The 17,389-nt window shown below is 39.7% G+C and overlaps 1 protein-coding gene across 1 annotated transcript in view; it reads right to left on the minus strand.

The window, feature by feature from the left end:
- Positions 1-17,389, minus strand: part of CPLANE1 (ciliogenesis and planar polarity effector complex subunit 1) — a 74,529-nt gene that overhangs the window by 44,770 nt on the left and 12,370 nt on the right. Inside the window, exons 11-26 of the mRNA XM_054986692.1 lie at positions 17,066-17,315; positions 15,755-15,910; positions 14,001-14,746; positions 13,065-13,276; positions 12,091-12,171; positions 11,333-11,497; positions 10,901-11,056; positions 10,363-10,591; positions 9,212-9,351; positions 7,837-8,057; positions 5,804-5,968; positions 4,149-4,287; positions 2,756-2,865; positions 2,074-2,235; positions 1,828-1,936; positions 67-385 (exon numbers count right to left, since the gene is read on the minus strand). Of these exons, the coding sequence (XP_054842667.1) occupies positions 67-385; positions 1,828-1,936; positions 2,074-2,235; positions 2,756-2,865; positions 4,149-4,287; positions 5,804-5,968; positions 7,837-8,057; positions 9,212-9,351; positions 10,363-10,591; positions 10,901-11,056; positions 11,333-11,497; positions 12,091-12,171; positions 13,065-13,276; positions 14,001-14,746; positions 15,755-15,910; positions 17,066-17,315 (3,360 nt within the window). The remainder of the gene's footprint in view (positions 1-66; positions 386-1,827; positions 1,937-2,073; positions 2,236-2,755; positions 2,866-4,148; positions 4,288-5,803; positions 5,969-7,836; positions 8,058-9,211; positions 9,352-10,362; positions 10,592-10,900; positions 11,057-11,332; positions 11,498-12,090; positions 12,172-13,064; positions 13,277-14,000; positions 14,747-15,754; positions 15,911-17,065; positions 17,316-17,389) is intronic.

The following is a 17,389-nucleotide window of genomic DNA, read 5'->3' on the forward strand; positions in this document are numbered from 1 at the left end:
CTCTAACATGAACAAAGGGATGGAAGGCAGAACTAAGCTACATTCTGAAATATTACAAATTTTTACCTGTAATCTTCTTGCATCTGTGAAGGAATACTCTTTCTTGCTTCCTCCATCAGCAAAGCTTCAGAAACGGAGTCCCCTGTTTCAGCATCACTGTAAACCTGAGGGTTCCCCATATCAGACACTGTGCTTCTGCTGAGGCTAGTTCCCAAAGAGAGTCCGTCATAGCAGCAAGTTCCAAAATCTTGCATCTCCTCTTCTGGTGGCTCCCAGATACTTCTTTGATTGGGCCCTATATTCCTTATCACACGTTTTAATGTTTTCAGATTCACTTTGTGAGCACTCTCTATGACAGTAGACATTGATTTTTCACTGTTGGGGCCTAACCATAAAGATACACGGAGAATTTGTTGTTATTGCTACAGAGCCTATATTAATTAGCCATCATGACTGACAGTGCAATCCTAAGAAGAATTACTCCAATCTAAGCCCATTGAAATCAATAGAGTTAGACTGGAGTAATTCTTCCTAGGATTGCATTATGAGACTGCTCCCTGACTTAATCTAAGCATCAGTTTCAAATGTACCAGATGTGCAACGCCACTTCACATTGTTTATTTACTTAATTCATATTCTCCTTTTCAACAAAGAAAATCCATCACATCCAGATTTTCCATTTATAACAGGGGTCCCCCAATGAGGTGCCTATGAGCACTTTGGTGCCTGCTGGCATCTTTCCTGGAGGCTGCCAAGGGTTTTAAGAAAGTGGGTGGGGCCTGGTGGCGCTTTTCCCAGCAAAGCTCCTGATTCACCATTGGAAATTTGATTAGCTGTACAGATTTTTTTAAACATTGTTTTGGCACCAGCTGTTACCACTTCACAAGGATCTTCTCTGTGTGACTGAATGTCAGCTGCAGCAACCATTTTTTGGTTACTGCAAATGGCTGTGGCAGCGGCCGTTTGAGGGGCAGGAAGGGCCTTTTTGGCCTCCTCCGCTGCTGCACAGGCCCGCAGGGCGGTGGGAAAGGCAAGAGCCACCTCCTCTGACCCTTCCTGCCCCTCAAATGGCCACCGCAGCGGCCGTTTGAGGGGCAGGAAGGGCCTTTTTGGCCTCCTCCGCTGCTGCACAGGCCCGCAGGGCGGTGGGAAAGGCAAGAGCCACCTCCTCTGACTCTTCCTGCCCCTCAAATGGCCACCGCAGCGGCCATTTGAGGGGCAGGAAGAGCCTTTTCAGCCTCCTTTGCTGCTGTGCAGGCCCGCAGGGCTGCGGGTAGGGCCGGAGCCGCCACTGCTGCTGCCATGCCACCTCCTTCTGGGCCGCAGTGGCATGCAGGGTGGCCAGGAAGACTGGATCCGGCAGCACAGAGCCCCACATGGTGGTGGGGAAGGCCAGAGCCTCTGCTGCTGCACCACCCCGCTGCCTCTGTGGCTGCAGTGACCTGCAGCAAGCGGCAGAGCCAAGGTAAGTGGGGGGGGGGACTGGGGCTGGGATGTTTAAAGGGCCCTGCCGCTTGCAAGAGGCAGGGAAAGGGCCCTTTAAACTTGGGCCCCGAAGCTTCTTGAATGCTTCGGGAAAGCTTTGATTTGGGATTCCTGAATCTTTACAGATCAGGTCCGATTTGGGTATTTTACCCGAATCGGAAACCTGAAACGCACACTCCTAGTGTCCACAGGCTCAACATGCTTGGGGACCCCTGATTTGTAACAACTTCACCACAACTTGGTCAGTATTGTTATACTTCCACTGTCCAAGGAGCTATTTTTTATGAAAAGCTAGGCTGTTATTAGTCCAAGCTGTGTTTCTCTCAACATCATGTATATTACCTTTGACTGCACAATGTCTAAGTCGCTGGAGCAGAGCATTATATTTATCCCTTAATGGGACCCTTACATCTTCAGAGTTAGGAAATGCTTTCACCAAAATTTCTGCCACCTGTACAAAAACATGAGTTTTGTGATCACTTTAATTTCTTGGGAAATTATTTTAACAAACATAATTATAAACGTGAAATGGAAAATATAAGGAAGATAAACTGTAATACTCTCTATTTTCTGACTCAGTAACCTTACCTTTTGAATTGGTGGCAATTCTCCAGTAAGACTGAGAATGATATCCTGGACGAGTTCTTCAACATTCATGAACCTAGCAAAAGGAAGCATTCGGCAAGCCCATTCCAATGCATTCAGGCAGTGCTCAACTACACAGGCATCAAATTCAGGAGTTCCACTCTCCTAATAAGACAAGAAACCAACTAAGTGGTTTAACATTCAATCTGAAATCCGGTAGTCTTAAAGTCAGAATTACTCCAGTCCGGAATAACTCTCCATAGTATTGCACTGTAACTCTCAAAATATATGTCAAAGCAGATCTGTTTGTTTAAACCTGGGTCTGTCCAAATCAAATATAAAATGGAATATGGGAACTCAGTCTAAGAACAGAAGGTGTACAAGGATGAGGAGGGCTGAATTCTCTCCCCATCACCAGCTGCCATGGCTTACTTCCCTGCAATCTCCTAGTCAGACCAGCTAGGAGAGAAGTGCCAGAGGACAGGGAGAGTTCTGCACTCCCATTCAGTTATCCCTTACTCTCTTTGAACTGGTCTCCCCTCCCCATACACGAGTGGGGAATGAGTGAGTCAGTCACTGCCATGTATAGTTTGAAACTAGGTATTCAGTAGACTTTTAAGATGAGCGAGGAACTAAAATACTGTATCAGATTTCATGGGATAAAATGTTTATACATTATAATTACTTTCCAATTTTCTGATTTCTCTCTTGCAGTTTGGTACTGTCTGCAACTGTATGACAACCTTTCTCGAACATGAAGCATCCAACATAAAGCGCACAGTTCTCTAAAGCACTCTGTTAAAGAAAGACAGACACAATTATTTCATTGAGTAAAGAGGAATGCAAAACACACATTTCAGTTTTTTCTACCTTTTCATTTAAATACTTCAGTTACATAAAATAAAAATAAGTAAATAAATAAATAGCATTGAAAAGAACATTTCTACTGTGGATTCTTTAATGGTATTGGCTTATCTAAATTTCTGTGGCATGTTTTGTCAATAAATCTCAAATCAGGGTAGAATTTTTAAGAAAACAAACTACACACAACAGAATTTCCTATAACAAAACAGGATTAGTACACAGAAGGCAGTGAAGCAATTGACAGTGCCACCCTACAAAGAGTTACATCCTCCTAAGCCCATTGACTTTATTGGACTTAGGTGTAACTCCTCTCAGGACTGTGCTCTAAATTGCTTGTTACAACTTCCAGATACTAAGTTAATCAAGCCCTGTTCCCAGAGGTAAATATAATGTAAAATAATGCAGCCTGCCCTCTGTTATAGTTTATAATGTTTTATTAATATTTTTATGTTTTTTAATGTATTAATGTTTGTGTCTAATGATAATTTTGCATCAGGTGACATTTTATCAGGGACCTGGGGGAACCAAATATTTGTCAACAAAATCTATGCGGATGCATCTGACGAAGAGAACTATGGTTTTTGAAAGTTTATGCTACAGTAAAGTTGATTAGTCTTAAAGGTGTTACTGGACTCTTTTCTATTTTGCTAGTACAGACTAACATGGCTAACTCCTCTGGATCTATGAACAAAATCTATGTTCAGCTTGGGGATGTTTGTAGGAAGCTTCGTAACCCCCTGGTTCCTCAGTACTGCTTTATGTACTGTAACTGCTGCCAAAAAGAAATTCTTCATTTCCTGAGAAAACTGAGCTGCTTGTGTTCAACATGTGTTCCATCATAGCTTCAGCGAATGCTCCTGATTCCTGAAAGCCTCTCAACCTCATGCATCCATTATTTGAAGGGCTTAAAATAGAAAGCACTGGGGCTGAGGACCCAATCCTTTGTTTGCATTTTCTTTTTAGCAAAAGAAACAAACTATTCTTCATAATATAATACCTAGCACAACAATTACAAGTCACAGGGAAACAAAGTTATTTCTCTGCAATATGCCATCACTGAAACAACATGGAGCTTGACAAATGGTCCTTGCCACCTTCTAGTTCCTTGGCTGGGCTAGTGGACAATAAACTTAGGGGAAAAAATCCCAAATGATGTTACGGGACAAGTTTCATCCCTCCAATCTGATCTCCTTCTTTGCTTTTCATATACAAACCTATTATCCTACATGAAATATCATCAAATCCACTGTCTCCAGATGATGTAGGTCTAAAAAATACCATATGAGATTTAGAATAATTAAGCAAATTTTCAGGAAGAGCGTTTAACAATGGAAGAGCACCTTTCTTGCGAATCTGAAAGTGGAGAAAGAAAAAGAAAAGGTAGAGAGGACGATTTAGTTCATCATGTTAGAACATCTATTCCTAGATATCTTTCCTTGAGACCCCACCCTCTTCTTTTCCAAGTGCAACTCCAAGCAGGTTAGGTTACATCCTAAGTCAACTGACTTCAGTGAACGTAGGTGGTTACAACTTTGCTCATGACTGCACTGGAAATCTGCTTCTATTAAGAAATGCAGGGAGAGGCAGGACACAGAGAGGTAAATAACACAGGAAGAGGCAAGACACAGAGAAGGAACAAGAGAGAGAAAGGAGATGGCCAGAGAAAATATGTAAACCATAGTAGTTTGAGTAGGCCACGGTGATCGGAGATAGTAAGAGGAGAAAAAGGTAAAGCACAATAAGTGAGTGGCAGAAGGGGGATAACAACAAGCAAAACCAAAACAACAACGGATTCAAAAGAGTCTTCTTCAGACCCACTCCCAGCAATATGTATTTCTCTCTTCTTCTCATTTTCACTATCAGTATTCAAAAGGCAGACTCGTTTCTAAGCTAACTGCTGCAATTGCATATGGCACTGGTCTTCAGTGGTTCCAGATGGCAGACTGGACTCAAGCCTGTAATAAGTAGTTACAAAGTAATCATGTGACAGGAATGAGAACCAGAGTTATGATCTTACCAATGTCAAGGCCAGGACCATGGGCAACATATCAAGAAAGCTAGGTACTGGACAGAGAAGCCAAGCACCAGGAGGTATATCATAATGTGGAACAAGCCAGGGGTCAGAGCCATAGAAGTATCCTCTCTACTGCTTAGACCTCTGTTCTGCAGATCTTCACAGTGAGTGTGCAAAAGGAAGCATGGTGCCTTTGTTACCTGTGCAAACATACTAGCAGCGTGCCTTTCTAAAAAGCAGGAAAAAACAGTAGCTGTAGAAAGGATTAGGATTACAATCCAGGAGGTAGGCCTCCATAACCCACAACTCCAGACCCATGGGTTGAAGACCATCAGCATAGGGGACACAACAGTGGAAGCAGCTAGAATGTACTATGTATGACATGCTTCTTTTCCCTCTTCTTTGTGAAAGCATAAGGTAACATGGGGAAGGGGAACACAGTCCTAATTCTGAAAGGCACAAATCTGAGGCAATCCTAAAACCATTAGGAAAGCACCAACTTTCCAAAGTATATACTATATTAAATTAATCACTTTACATTATGAATCTAATAAGGTTCATTAAAAGAGACCAATTGTTATCCTTGACTGGTGGAACAAAATGGCACATCATGAATGTGACATTTTCTTTGCAGAAAGAGGTTCAAACTATCTGGATCTTTAGGTAGCCTGCCCCACAATGGAAATTATTGGAACAAAACATCAGCAAAGTAAAGAAATTATTTAGAGAGGTAGTGAGTGCTCAAGTCTGCTCCAGCTGTATTTGGGAGCATACTATAAGGTTCTGACTTCTAAAATGTTGCCTTCAGCAAATTAGCATCAATATGTAAAGTTAAGAGCAATGTCATTAACATACCTTTTGCATTATTTTTCGGGCCTGTTTCAGCTGCACAATATACCACTGAGCAGCAGGGAAAGAACAGTGAGCAGCTCGGAAAAGCAGAAGAATGCGTTGAACCACTCCAGAAACCTTCTGCCGACAATCCCTCTCTATTCTTAGTGGTAAATCAGTGTATTCTTCCTGAATATTGCAAAATTTTAAAGTTTTCAGAGAAATAAATGAACACTGTGCAGATTTTTCACTGCAGTCCAGCTGTCGGCATACACTGATGTTATTTCAATCTACAAAACTATCAATGCTAGACAAACACAGACACCATCCTAGGCAGGGGAGGTCCATGTGCCCATCGGAGCTCCTGCACTGGATCACAGTATCTCTCTGAAGCCCACACTGGCACAAGGACAGGCATGCAAAACATTAAATAAATGGAGTTATTCACTATGGCTCTTCTTATATTACTGAAATGAATAGCTAGTTATTTCAGAAGGAAAACGAACATAGCGTGTTCTGGAAAAGAAACAGCAAGCAAAATATTCTGCGGTTAATTTTGCTCATTAAAAAATTACACCCTCCCCTTTAAACAGTGGATTTTTTTCAATGAATCACCATTCATGTAACTAGGGTCTCAAATTGAATCTGCCTGTAAAAACATTTCAGAGAGTTTGTTCACTGGACCAGGACAGAACCCAAATCTAAAATCTCTTGGTTGTCTTGCACCTCATCAAACCACTGAACACAAAAAGTGGTAACTGGTTCTGTAATCAGGCACCTGGGTAATTATTTTGAGGGTAGTGGGGGCTCACCCCTCCTCCAGCTGTATTTGGACAAACTACGTTTCCCACTGAGCCACTTGAAAAGAAAACAAGGAAGGACAGGAGAGACTGGTAGGCAGTGCCTAGGAGTCTTTCTGGTGTTCGTATAGAAGTTTGCCCACCCACAGTCCAGTAACAAGGCATCAGCGTGAGGAATTTTTTACCTGAGACATGAAATTTCTCGTGTTTCTGTTGCACTGATTTGCTGCCACTTTACCATTCATCCTAAACAGACTAAGTTATTTCTTAAGTTTGTGGGGCTTTGTGAAAGAAAAGACAGAGAACTAAGGTGCTGGACTCCATGGAGATTATGTTGACCAAGAAAGAAAGATGTGAGGACTAGGGGAGGAAAAGAAGCTTAATTTGAAAGGGATGTCTGTGTGCGCACGCACAAATGGCATTTAGCCATTTTAATATGATTAATAAAATTAAAAACCTGGGCCTACAGATGTATTGTTTTGTTCCTGGAGTCTTTTATCAATAAACTTTGCATTAATAAAAAAAATCAAAATATTTAATATTAGAGGAGATAAAAGACAATGAGACTTGAACTATGCCAGTTGGCAACACTAGTGTTTGCAAGTCCTTTTATGTAAATGCTAGCAACAATGCCCGTTGTGTGAAAAAATACAATGGGCTGGCGGTCTCCCTCCTGGGGGCAGGTGGGTGCTTTGCAGCAGCAGCCTGGAGACCTGAGAGGAGGCACGGAGAGGAGTGCCAAGGCTGTTGATTTGGCAGGCCTCCTCCTGGCAGCAAGTGGGCACTCTGCAGCAGCCTCAAGGCCACAGTTGTCGGTAATGCGCCTGCACGAGGATAAGAAGTGAGTCATCGCCAATACGGCTTGCCTTTTATATAATAGGATGTGTATAAAGAGCTTTGTCTGACCTTAAATTCATTTTCTCAATATGACTAAGAATTAGAGTGCATAAATAAAATATTTTTTAAAGTATGCATTTTTCTTTCAGTCTCTTTTACTTTCCAGATGCATGGTTAATGCTTTAGTTTTCTCTATTATTCTGTTTGTAAAAAACATTTAAAGTTCAAAAGTTAACAATTTAAAATAAGTGAAATAGTTATTGTACTGTGTTACATGGCAAGGCAATGAGTTTAATATCTTTCTACAGTAAATGTTTCTAAATCAGTTCAAAGTGTCTGAATCAAATCACTTTTCAAAATTAATGTCTAAACTGGAGTTGAACCTTCAGCTCCATGCATACATCTCCTAAAGCTGCTTACTTCAGAAAGAAGAAATGCTGGTTGAGGACAGTATAAGGGTGGTGCAGGAAGATACAAAGCCTCGGGCACCAAACTGTAGAACTTTCTGCTAAGGTCCTTGGCGCAGTCCATCAAGAGCTGAAAAATCTCGGAGAGAATGTCTGCATCTGCCATAACAGCTGCTTTTAATATTTCTTCAACTGATTTAAAAAGCACATTTGCATCTTCTTCTTCAATAGGATCTAAAGAAAAGACAAGTAATAATAACAATAATAACATTTGATTTATATACCACCCTTCAGGATGACTTAACACCCACTCAGCAGTTTACAAAGTATGTCATTATTATCCCCACAACAACAAACACCCTGTGAGGTGGATGGGGCTGAGAGAGCTTCTAGAAGCTGTGACTGATCCAAGGTCACCCAGCTGGCTTCAAGTGGAGGAGTGGGGAATCAAACCCAGTTCTCCAAATTAGAGTCCTGAGCTCTTTACCACTACACCAATCTGACTCTCAATTAAAGCAAACGTTTTAATTGGTCTTTCTTAACAACATGTACTGCTAAAGCTAGCAATTCATTTATCACAGAAAAAATGTAGCTTGTCTTCTTCTGTCTACAAGTTAGGCACTACATGTGACTCAAAACAGCATTTTGTAAATTTACACTCCCAACATATTACTTGGGGGGATGCACTTACAGACTTGATTTTATTCAAAATATACCTGTCAGTTTCAGGTCCCTTATTCTAGTCTTAACATACTGATATCTTAATTTTTTTAAGTACTTGTTTTTATTATATACATTTTTGAAACTAAAACATATGGAAGTGAATTAAGATCCATCACCGGCCAGTGATCACCCCCCTCCCATATTCTTAGGCTTGATTCCTCAAAGCTGCCTGTACATGTATATGGAGGACATCTCTGGCTTGGTTTATGGTATTTTTTTCTACCATAATCCAGTTTTTTCTACCATAAAGCCCATGGCTTTGTTGGATTTCAGCCTAAATAGGTACATAACACCATATAAGCTTAGATCTCAATGATGAGATAAAACTAGATTTAGGTCATACTTGCACACAAAGAAGGTCCCTGCACAGAGAACACCATTCATTTGAACCTCCACCTTCAATCTAAAGTGATATAATCAAGACACGTTTACTTCCTCAGTGAGAACTAAACCATAGATTCCTTCGAAACATGCAGAAGAATGAAAGGACTGTATAGCAGCAGAAGCCTAAAATGGCTACAGAATAAGAGACATTAGCATATCTGGTCTACCTTGACCATGGAAAAGGACAATTGTTTGCATAAAATTATTGTATTTGTATAACTATGTAATACTATGCACAACAGACTTAATATAAAACAAACTCAGAGGCAGAGATGGCACACCTGTAAATTGTCTGTATTTTGATTTTCCTTCATTTGTTGTTTCAACACTGGCAGGCTGGCCCATAAAAGACTGTAATTTTTCTTGAAAAATTTGTGTTGGAGTCAAGTACTGTGGCAAGCATAATTCTACTTTTTGTGACCTGAAAGTATAACAAGAAAGGTACATAAAATAACTGTTGTTCTCTGAATGGCCTCTATGGCATGTGGGATCTATGCATGCACAGCCACAGTCAGAAACATTCACAGGTACATTTTGTAAAAACACACATGATCTGAAGAAGCAAGACAAGTTCTCTCCCACTCAGTACCCTTTGCTACTGACACATATACTTGTAGGGGAGGTGCCCATATGTCAGTTACTAGATGCAGATCTGTCATGCTGAGTGGCCAAGAGGCGGTTCTTATTTAGCTCAGCAACACTGTTGGATTACTGCAGGTATTGACTTGGCTAAGTTGTACAACCACTGGAAGGATAGAACGTGAGACACCACTTTCAGAGGCAAGCAAGTTCCACACAAAGCCTTGTAGCGGGCCTTACACTAAGGCCTGCCTGAAGAGGACAGAAAAGTTCCCACTCTCTTGGTTTTCTACAAACTATGTAAAACTAAATTAATCAGGAAGGCTTTTTTACTTGGGCAATAGGATGTGCTGTGAAGAAATCATTCAGAGAGATGTTTTGGTAAAGTGACAGGGACCGTAGACTATACTACTAGGTACTGTCTGTGGATGCAGATATGAACTTACTGGGTAGTTTCTGCATCACCTAATAGGTCAAATTTCTTATGTCAAATGTCAAATTTCTTATACTTTATTTCAGTAACGTTTCATCTCTTTATTCTTGTATTTGAATTTTATGATTCTTTTCAAATTTCTGCCACACATATCCTACTACACTGTTTATTGAACATCCCAGTTTTGATTGCATGGCCTTACACTGAGTAATCTGCCTTGAGTCCCAGTTAGAAAGGCAGACTATAAATAACATTAAAAATAAAAAAATTGACCTTTTTAAAATAATCAACAAAAGAAATTATTTTTAAAGCACTCAGTTAAAAGCCTTACATGCTGAGGTGTGATAAATCTATAACAAGTTAGGTAAATAAAATAATACAACAGAAATCAGTTTCATCATTTATATGAAAATGACTCACCTTGAAAAGTCATTATTACTTTGACAATAATGATTAAAAGCCACACCAATTGAAATAGACATCTTCCAGTTTCCAAGCTTATGTGCTAGCCACACAGCTTCTGGAATTAGTCCACTGACCAGAAACAAGTCAAGAGCATATTCAACTGTCCAGACACAAGACAGGCCGTGATCCCTAACAGCACTGGCGATTCTGGAATGCTGCAGTGGGACAACTCGAGGACACCTGTCTGGGATACAAAAGATGTTTTTAGTTCCACCATCCCTAAGTTCCTTTGTGGTTTAACTGATCTATATGGATTGCAACTCAGGCTTATGCCTCTTTATTTGGAAGGAAGAACAAGCGTGAAGTGACATCATCATGCAGAATGTCATTTACCACAGTTGTACGATTTACTGTTCGTCTCAGATTCTATAACCGCCACCACCCAGTGCCACAGCATCTACCAGTCCTAAATTCTTTGGTACTCAGTAATACTGAACAGTAACTGGAAAGTGATGCCTTATGGCACTAAATCATAACAACATGGACAGAATACCTGGCCTGATATGAAGAGGAGGTAACACATCAACATTATGCGGAGGAAGCACAAACAGTGGCCCATCAGTGAAGTAGGCTGCCATGAACCGTGCCAGAGACTGGACCACTGCCAGGATAGCCTCAGTATGGACATTTCTTATCACGAGTTCAGCATCTATAATGAAATGGTACATATATAGCATGTGATAAAATGTTAGTTACAAAAGTTAAAAGATATTAAGAATTCAGCAGGGCAATCCTCAACAGAGTTACACTTTTCTAAGTCCACTGAGAACCTATTTCCAGTATACAAATGATAAAAAGCATTAGTTCTAAGCATGGACTTTTAAAAGACCTATTAACGATGGCCGACATGACAAATTACATGCCATGTATTAATTCAATATAAATAACTTCTTTTATTCAACTGTGATATTCTGAATTCACATACCTGAAATATCATCATCATTCTCATTTACAGAAATATTCGTTCGCTTTAGCAGTTCACGGACTAGATGATCACACAGACCTTGAGCCTCCCTCAAGCTGTAGTAATATAGATGACAATATAATATAGCAAGGTAGTATCGAGTTTGAAGAAAAGGTGTTCTCTTTCCTGTAGTAAACAAGAAAAGAATTTTCCAGGATTAAAATATAACCCTGGATATTTAATGGATAAAAACAATTAAAATATTTTGTGTGTTACGCTATACCCATTCCGGGCAGATGTACAATCACAGAAGAAATACATAATGAGAATATTTACAAAGGACAACTTCTAGTACCACAAATAGCATATCAAGCAGCAGGAGTATCAATCAACAATTAATAAACAATAGCAGCAAAGCATAAAAACAGGAAGAGTAATTTAGCCATGATGCTCACTGGGTTACCTTGGGCCAACCACTCTTCCTCAGCCTAGCCTATCTCACGGGGCTTTTGTGAGGATAAAATGAGGAAGGGAGAATCAAGAAGAGAGTATCATGTATGCTGCATTATGCTTCTTGGAAGAAAGATAGGGGGGGAAAGTACTATATGGGGAAAATGTACTAGATTTTATCAAGTACACCAAATTATAAACCATCATTTCAATGTTGCATTGAAGTTTAAAAATCAGATTTATAAGACCTCTGTGCTAATGCAAGTGAAATGCATAATATTTTCTCCACTAGGACGATGCCCAAACACTGAATATTTTTACCCCCTTACCTTTTCCTTTGGTATCTTGAAGAGCTTTCTCCCATATCTCCACAGATTCTTGATAAGACCCTATCAGAAATTGCTCCTCACCTTAAAAAAAGAAATCAAATTGCGAAAATCCAGAGCTTAACCCTCTTTTGCTTCAAAAACCTACTATATTAATCAGCCACTGGAGTAGATAACCTTTAGTTAACTCACAATTTTTTTTAAAAAACCCACCAAATATAATTGATTTGAAAATTGTTTCAGATTATCCTAAATAAACATCCTTCTTCAGAAATACAAAGTCAATAAGGAAGTCACAAAGTAGGAGCAGATGTTCTTTAGAATTCTCTCTCCAGTCCTCTAGATATTCCTGCAACCACCATTGCTGCTGATGCTCTAGAAAGATGGCTTCCAGCTTTCAATGGTGGTGCAGGTTGGAAATCCTAAAACAACACTTATGGATCAAGTCCTCTCTCTAGCCTTCTTATCAATGTGGGTGCCTCCCTGGGTCTCTAGCAGTGGCTTCAGAGAAATAGTTCATCTCTGAGTAAAAGCAGGCTTATGATCTACAGCTTGATTTTTTTTTTTTTGCTTTGCATGTACACAACTCCCTCTCAACAGCGGCACAAACACATGTTCAGCAGAAAGTAGGGGCAGTCCTCCCCACAGTCCTCCATGTGTTCATGCCACCAACCCTGCTTCTCTTCTTTTGTGGGGGAGTATGTATACTGGAGGCATTTAAGGGTTAATAGCAGTGAACACCTTACAAGGGTAGTTCACTTTGCAAGAATTAACTAGTAGCAATTTTTTGTAGTACATGAGGAAAATGGAGTAAGTGAATGCCTTATGCTAATTTAATTAACACAATAAATATATTGGTAATTAACCAACAATGAAACACTGAAGAGATCTTACGGTTATGTACAAACCTGTAGGAAATAAGACCCATCAATCAGTTGTAAATATCAACTGAGTGTAATTTCTTGGAAGGTACTGACCAGTCACAGAGTTAAGCTTCAGTCTTTTGTCCAGCTTCTCTCCCGAGGACTGTAAAATCGCCTGTATATGACTTGTAAGAGCTTCAATAATTGGTTCTCTGTGTACAATTTGTACTTCAGACAGCAACTTATCTGAGTTAAGCATTTTCCTGTTTAGTTGTACCCGATACCGAAGGACATGATGATACAATAATTGCCACATTACAGTTAACCTGAAATTCAAAAAGTATTCAATCCTTGTATCACTTCCGTTTGGTCAAAGATGAGTGATGAATACTGCTACAGATTATGTAATATATTACATGGAACTTGAAGGAATAACTGAAAACAATACTTGCAATCTAATTTGGGAACTCCATGTTTGCAAAAAAATCTTACTTTAAAACTCTCCCCCCGCCAAACACACACAATTCTGGAGTGCTCCCTCCAAGTTAACAGGGCCAAGTGAATGTATGCAGGACAAAGAGGAAAACTCAGTGGTGGAGGGAGGCAGAGAAGCAGCACCAGCAAGCTAGACCAAGTAATTGAGCGGAAGCAGAAAATGTGATTTCCCAACCCCTCAACATGAGTTCTCAGGGACGCCCCTTTTTATCTTTATATATACTGTAACCCTCATTTTATGAGACAAAACACAAATGGGCAGAATCCAAAGAACCATACAACTAGAGTTGCAAGTCTGTTTTTTTTCTTGCAAAAGGGCCACTAATGTATTGAGGAAAGTTCCAAAATCAATTTGCGTTACAACACACAGCTTGCTGTTGAAAGACCACCACGCCATTACGTCTGGATTAGTTCTTTGGAATGTGACTGTGTCAGCATATTTAACATGTTATATTCAGAATATGTTAAGAGCCCATATTCATGTTGTGTAAAAACTGTATTTTAAAATATTTAATTTTAAAAGAACTCTCCATGTAGATTAGATAACAATCCTACCTCTTTTCTGGATTCTCTCCTGGGTTTACAGTTGGAGGAGTGTGATTTAATACAGAATTTAGCACACAATAATTTTGATGGCTGCTCCAATCCATAGCTTGAAACACAGGCGTAAATAAGCAGTCCAGCTCCACATTGCTGTTAACCTCCAGGAATGCTGGAAGTATCGCATACTGAGGCAAATTTTTACCATTTAGGTAATGAGTAACCATTTTTAGCAAAGAGAATCCTCCCAAAAGATGACTGGGGAACAGCTGGCCACATTGTTCAGCAAGCATTAGTTTTAGGGTATGCAATGTCAGCTTGATCAAATGTCCCAGTGTCTGTCGGTGGTTACCATCCCAACTCAGGAGGGTTAAAAACTGCTGAAAACAGTTTAAGACACATGGTATCCATGGATTATCCTTGACAGAGTTATTTAAATTTGCCAAGTTAACTTCTGCAGATCGTAAAATGCTAAAAAAGTGCATCATGCAATGTATGGTACAACTTAGCAACGTGTCTCTTTCTTGTACACTTCTTGAAATCCCCACTCTCCAAGCTGCAAGTAGATTTTTTTGGATAGAGTTCAATTCTAAAGATACATTGTCTTCTTCTCTAGTTCCATCCACTGCACGAATGGTATCAAACATTGATGCAAATTCCAACCTGCCTTCTTCACTTAAAGAGATATCAGTTTTTTTACTCCCAAAAACAAAAGAATGGCTTTGAAATTGCTTGTCTTCATCAGATTCTTCAGCGTGATCCTAAATTAAGAAGAAACATTATACAACATCTCAAAGCTATCTTTTGTACACCTCTACATGTATAAAAAACATGGACGTTATGAAATGAGAAAGAACCAAACGAAAGAAGTCTGATGCAGTAGCAAATATAATTAGAAACCAGTGGTACATTAGAAATCAACAAAGATTTTTGAAGTGTAAGCTTTCAAGAGTCAGAGCTCCCTTCTTCAGACTGTTGCGTCCAGTTTTCTGAAGAAGGGAGCTCTGACTCTCAAAAGGTTATGCTCTGAAAATCTTGTTGGTCTCTAAGGTGCTGCAGGACTCAAATCTTGTTCTACCACAGATCATCATGACTACCCATGTAAAACTATAATTGGAAAGAGAAATATGAAATGTAGATTACAAACTTCAATATTCAAATTTAGACTTCTTTTTTTTGAAGGGTAAGGGAACAATGAAGTGAAGCACATAAATAGTTTAAGAGGCTGTCAACAACACTGAATAAAAGAAGTCCCTTCTATAAGAACAGAGTGGAATGGCCAATTTGTGTGGTTGCCTATTACAACTGATCATTATCATGGATTCCTGGATGCTTAGAACTGAATATATGGAGAGGTGGGCAGTGTTTTTTCACAGCATGATTCCATGCAATGGTTGATATTTTTGCATTCTGGCTTGGACTCCGCCTAAAATTTCCATGGGCATGAGGGACCATTTTCACCAATTCCCCTCCCCTGTGTCAGCCCAAATGACCTCTGAAATGCAGCTCCTGGGGGGATGGAAACCCTCAGGAATAGCTTGAGAGAGGATCAAAGGTCTCTTATGTGAAGTAGGTAAAAATTACCATCCCCCAACCCCGTGTCTACAGAAATTGTAGGCAGGATCAATGCCACAGACTGTCTTCAGTGAAACAGCTGGAAACCCAAGAGATAAAATATTAGATTTTATATACAATATTAGGATAAAAATACTATCCTAAAATATATTATTCATAATCAACTGACTAGTTTAAAAAGAGATACTGAATACCTGAAAGCCTATTATATTTCCATTTTGTTCTGTTCCTTCCCCATCTTGCAGAAATTTTGGAATCGCAGAGAGGGCAGAACTTTGGTTTTCATGATGCTGTAACAGACTAACTCTTAAAGAGGACAGTGATTGCAGCAGCAGTCTTTTCCCTTTAGGCTGAGAAATACAAAAATATCATTATAAATCTGCTTCTTCTGAATTTTTGAAAGGTGTACATAAATGGTATGTTGCAGCTGGCATCATGGTAGGATCACAAGAAATATTGCCAAGAATATGTAAAGGACACAATTATCATGGCTTGCTGAATATTATAAATAGCAAAAATAAAACCTGAAAGCAAAGTTACTACCTGTGGCAATATGATTCAAATAATGAAGAACTAAACTGTGTTAACTATATTTTGGATATAAACATAGGGTGCAATTTCATGCAGACTTTACTGTAAGTTATTTGTAAGTAACAAAAGTTTATTTTTAGTACATAACCACAGGACTGAGATGACAGGGCTAAAGGGAAGGAATTTATGACAGACAAAATATTATCAGGACAACTGATTAAGACTTTAGACATACTATAAACTAGAGAAGGAAAAGCTAAGAAATACACAGTGTAATCCCATTGACTTCAATGGACTTAGAAGAGTTGCTTAGGATTGCACTTATAATTTATTAAAATAAATATCAGTTCATAAGCATTTACTTTGAAAGACCCCAGAGAAAAGAACTCACCTCCTAGAAGAGGAGGGGAAACTGACAGAGCCTTCAAGAGGCAAAGGGGAAATTAGCAAATCTTCTGAGGAGCTATCTTTGCAGGCTCAGTTGAGAGGGGAAATTGACAAATCCTTCTGATCTCTTAAAACTCAGCTTCCAGGCTAACATTGTGACTCCCTTCATGTGCGCGTCCTTGTGTAATTCATCTCTTGTCACCTAGCTCTGACTTCTTACCTCCGAAGAAAAATGGGGGAAAGCAGCTAATGGCATCAGCTGGTGTAAGTTAGGCTGCTGTCCCCTATCCCTTTACACATGCCACAGCACTGTGAAGTTGCAGTGAAGTTCCACTATGTCCCTCCACTAGTCACCATCTCCTCTATCTACTTTCACTAGCAGCCCTTTTAACTCTGCATGAGAGCATGCCAGAAGGAGAGTACAAGATTTGTGGAGGGGCAGAGCATAAAGCACAGTGCATGTAGTTTGGCTCAATGCTAGACTACATGCACTACATTTCTGTGAGCAGATACCATTTTCAGGCAAGTATCTGGGGACCCTAATTGTAATTCTATACAACAGTAGAAAACCAGCAAAGCAACAGTACCTTAGATGCAATCAGACTCTGGCGTAGTTTTTCAAGTCTCTGCGTTGAATCAAGCAGCAATGACCTCAGAAATGCTGACGGTGAAAAACGATCACAAAATCTTAGAACTGTGACATTGTACCCATCAGAGGCAATGAGGTAAGGTAACCTTGGATGTGATGTTACAGAAAATCTCTGTCTCATGTGGTCCCCCTCAGAGGCTGATGAATTATGGGAGTGATTTGAATCTTGGAGCAGAGCATATGCTGATCTAGCAAATAAAAGGCAGAACTATCAGGAAAATAAATCAGTAAATACAGTCAACCAAACCATGCAAACACACCT

Source organism: Eublepharis macularius, chromosome 8, assembly GCF_028583425.1.
Source record: "Eublepharis macularius isolate TG4126 chromosome 8, MPM_Emac_v1.0, whole genome shotgun sequence".
NCBI classification, from domain to species: Eukaryota; Metazoa; Chordata; class Lepidosauria; order Squamata; family Eublepharidae; genus Eublepharis; species Eublepharis macularius.